The sequence below is a fragment of the Chinchilla lanigera genome, unplaced genomic scaffold (assembly GCF_000276665.1).
Source record: "Chinchilla lanigera isolate Chin_1 unplaced genomic scaffold, ChiLan1.0 scaffold00010, whole genome shotgun sequence".
Classification (NCBI taxonomy): Eukaryota; Metazoa; Chordata; class Mammalia; order Rodentia; family Chinchillidae; genus Chinchilla; species Chinchilla lanigera.
Genome location: NW_004955411.1, coordinates 25,267,827 through 25,270,568, shown reverse-complemented (window position 1 = coordinate 25,270,568; position 2,742 = coordinate 25,267,827). Strand labels below are relative to the sequence as shown.

At 40.1% G+C, this 2,742-nt stretch overlaps 1 protein-coding gene across 1 annotated transcript in view; it reads left to right on the top strand.

The window, feature by feature from the left end:
• The first annotated feature begins 2,343 nt into the window (after positions 1–2,343).
• The window catches only part of Coq3 (coenzyme Q3 methyltransferase), a 24,542-nt gene continuing 24,143 nt past the window's right edge, over positions 2,344–2,742 (top strand). Inside the window, exon 1 of the mRNA XM_005377802.2 lies at positions 2,344–2,646. Within this exon, the coding sequence (XP_005377859.1) occupies positions 2,538–2,646 (109 nt within the window). The 5' untranslated portion in view covers positions 2,344–2,537. The remainder of the gene's footprint in view (positions 2,647–2,742) is intronic.

Below are 2,742 nucleotides of genomic sequence, written 5' to 3'. Positions count from 1 at the left end.
TTTCAGTGTACTTGTTTTCTGCCATTGTAAAATAAAGGGTCGTCTTAGTTGTTGGTATCTATTTCTAATAGTGTGACACACAGTAGGTAAATTTCCTCAGCCTGCTTTTAGTTTGCATTATTTTATTTCCTCAAAGACATGGAGTGTAGGAACGGTAGGTGAGTTCTTAAAATTTTATTTAGAAATTTTTACATCAGAGTTATATTAGTTCCAAAGCTACTATAGTATTGCCTATGGGCACCTTTACATTCAAACTTTTCTTCTACATAAAGTATTTTAATTTATTGAAATTTCTCAAGTATAACAAGTATAATTTAATGAAAGTAGTTAGATTTACTGGAGTGCCCTGGTTCTGCTAAGTTGATGTTTTGGGCAGATCACTAAATTACTATGAACCTCAACTTTTTTGTTTTGTTTTGTTTTGTTTTTTTCTGATACCGGGGATCGAACTCACGACCTTGTGCTTGCCAGGCAGGCGCTGTGCCGCTGAGCTAAATCCCCAGCCCCAAGCCTCAACTTTCTTAAGAAAGAAATTAGATGGTGTAATTTTATTCAGCACTTCTAGACCTTAAGTTGCATGGTTTTATTTTATTTTATTTTTTTTTGGAATCCGGAGTCAAACTAAGAACTTTATGCTTGCCAGGAAGGCGCTGTGCCACTGAGCTATACCCCAGCCCAAGTTCCTTAATTTCAAATATCACTTGGTTCTAATCTGTGAGAAAATGAGCTTTTTTATTAGGGGTTCTTTTTTTTTTTTTTTTGCTTTGATTTAAAAAAATTTATTAAAAAAATTTATTGGTACATTTTAGATATATATAGTGGTCACATTCGTCGTACTGAATTTATACCTGTACATAATATATCTTGATTCTCCCCCTCCCTCTGTGACCCCTCCCCTCCCTCCAACCCCTCCTCATTTACAAGAGCATTTTTTCCTTTTTTAATTTTCCCTTCTTTTCCCCGCCCTCCTCCCTTGCTCCTTTTCCCATTTGAACATTTTATTCCCATTTCCCAATATCTATTACACATTTTGCTCCTTACTCACACTTCTGGTTTCTCACACCAGAGAAACAACGCGGTTTATTAGCCTTAACACATACGAGTTACAGTTGTAACATAAAGGTTTATCAGGTATCATCTAAGAGTTTACCTGTAAACATACATCTGCCACATTCTGATTATGATAGTGTACAATGATAATGTTTCTAATTACCAATTTATGTAGAATTTTTGAATGAGAAAATTCATTTTGAAGAGAGAAAACAACTGTTGAAGCGCTTTTCCATATTTTTAAAAAGTATAACATTGTGAGTGGTAAGTAGCTGTTACAAGTTTTCTAGCAACATCTATTTGTAGACTACAGCATGTTTAAGGGTGAGACCATAGAGGTAGTCTGGAAAATGTTTCTTTAACAACAGCCTACATTATGGCCAACAACTCAAAACTTGGGTTTAAGGGTTATTAGGAACAGGTTTTTTTTTTTTTTTAATGTTTGTAGAGAAAAGTACTGTGAACCAGTTTTGTATATCTGGGCCAAACTAGTTTTGGGGGTTCAAAAAGCTTTTGCTTCCCATTAAGGCCAGTTGTGGGTTGCCTTTGTTGAACTGAAGATACGGTGAAGCCTCTGAAGCCCAGTGGGATGTGGTACAAAGATAGTGCAGTACATTTAAATAAAGGCCTTAGAAGTTTATTTGATCATATTTAGACCTAAGGTTTTTCTTTGGATCTGTCACCTTAACAAGTATGTGTATAACACATGGTAATTTTTTGGGGGGGACGCGGGGCAGAGTTTTCTGTTTTTATTTGGAGAAATGGTCATGTGTAAGGGGAGGTGGCTCTGAAGCGGAAACAGCATAGGAAGGTTTGCGGCCGCTCTTAGGAGAAAGGCCAGTACTTTAGAGCAGGAGACCTGGGTGAAAGACTATTCCAGAGTAATATTATTAATTCAAAGAACCCTTTATCTGTTTGATCCTGCCTGTAGAAAATAGTATAATGTTGGAAGTTTATCATTCTTGCCCAAGGGAAGCCATTTTATGCATTCAGAGGTAAAATGGTACTGATCACAGTTCTAACTGAACAAAGTTTGCCTAGACTGGGTGCTAACAGTCTTCTATACGTGCATCCTGTCCAGGATATTAGGTCGCTTGCAGAAGAGTTGAAAATCGGGCTTCTGCCCCGTCTGATACTTGTTGAAGAGGAAACAGCTGTACCCTTCGACAAATTTAAGTAATTTTAAGTATTTAAGTAATTTTAAGCTGCAGTCTTCTATGTGGATAAATATCCTTGGGGAGACATTAAATATGAAGTATAGGTACGTGGGATAAATGGTGTATCTGCTATGGTCGTGAGGATTAGAGGTCATGTAAAATTAGGCAAAATAGAGGCAAAGGTTATTCATAGTGTTAGGAGCATTTCATCGTTTTAACAGCAATCCAATAATAAAAATCGGCTGTAGAGGGCGCGAGTGGGTCTGGGAACCTTTCTCTCGAGGCTCTTTTGCGAGAGGGACCGGAAAAGGAGTGGGGTCCTTTGCCGTGATGTGGGGAAGCCGAAAGTTGAGCGCCTGCGGGGGCCGTTTTTCAGGCGTCCTCGGGTCTGGATGTCGGGCGCGCCGGGCCGAGCGTCCTCGCGTAGCGTCGCGGGCGGGTGAGTGGTGCGCGGAAGTCCCGTCCCCGCCGTGGCGGCTGCGCGGGACCGGCGCAGGCTGCGCGGGGCGCTACGAAACTTGCGGCTGGTGCTGCC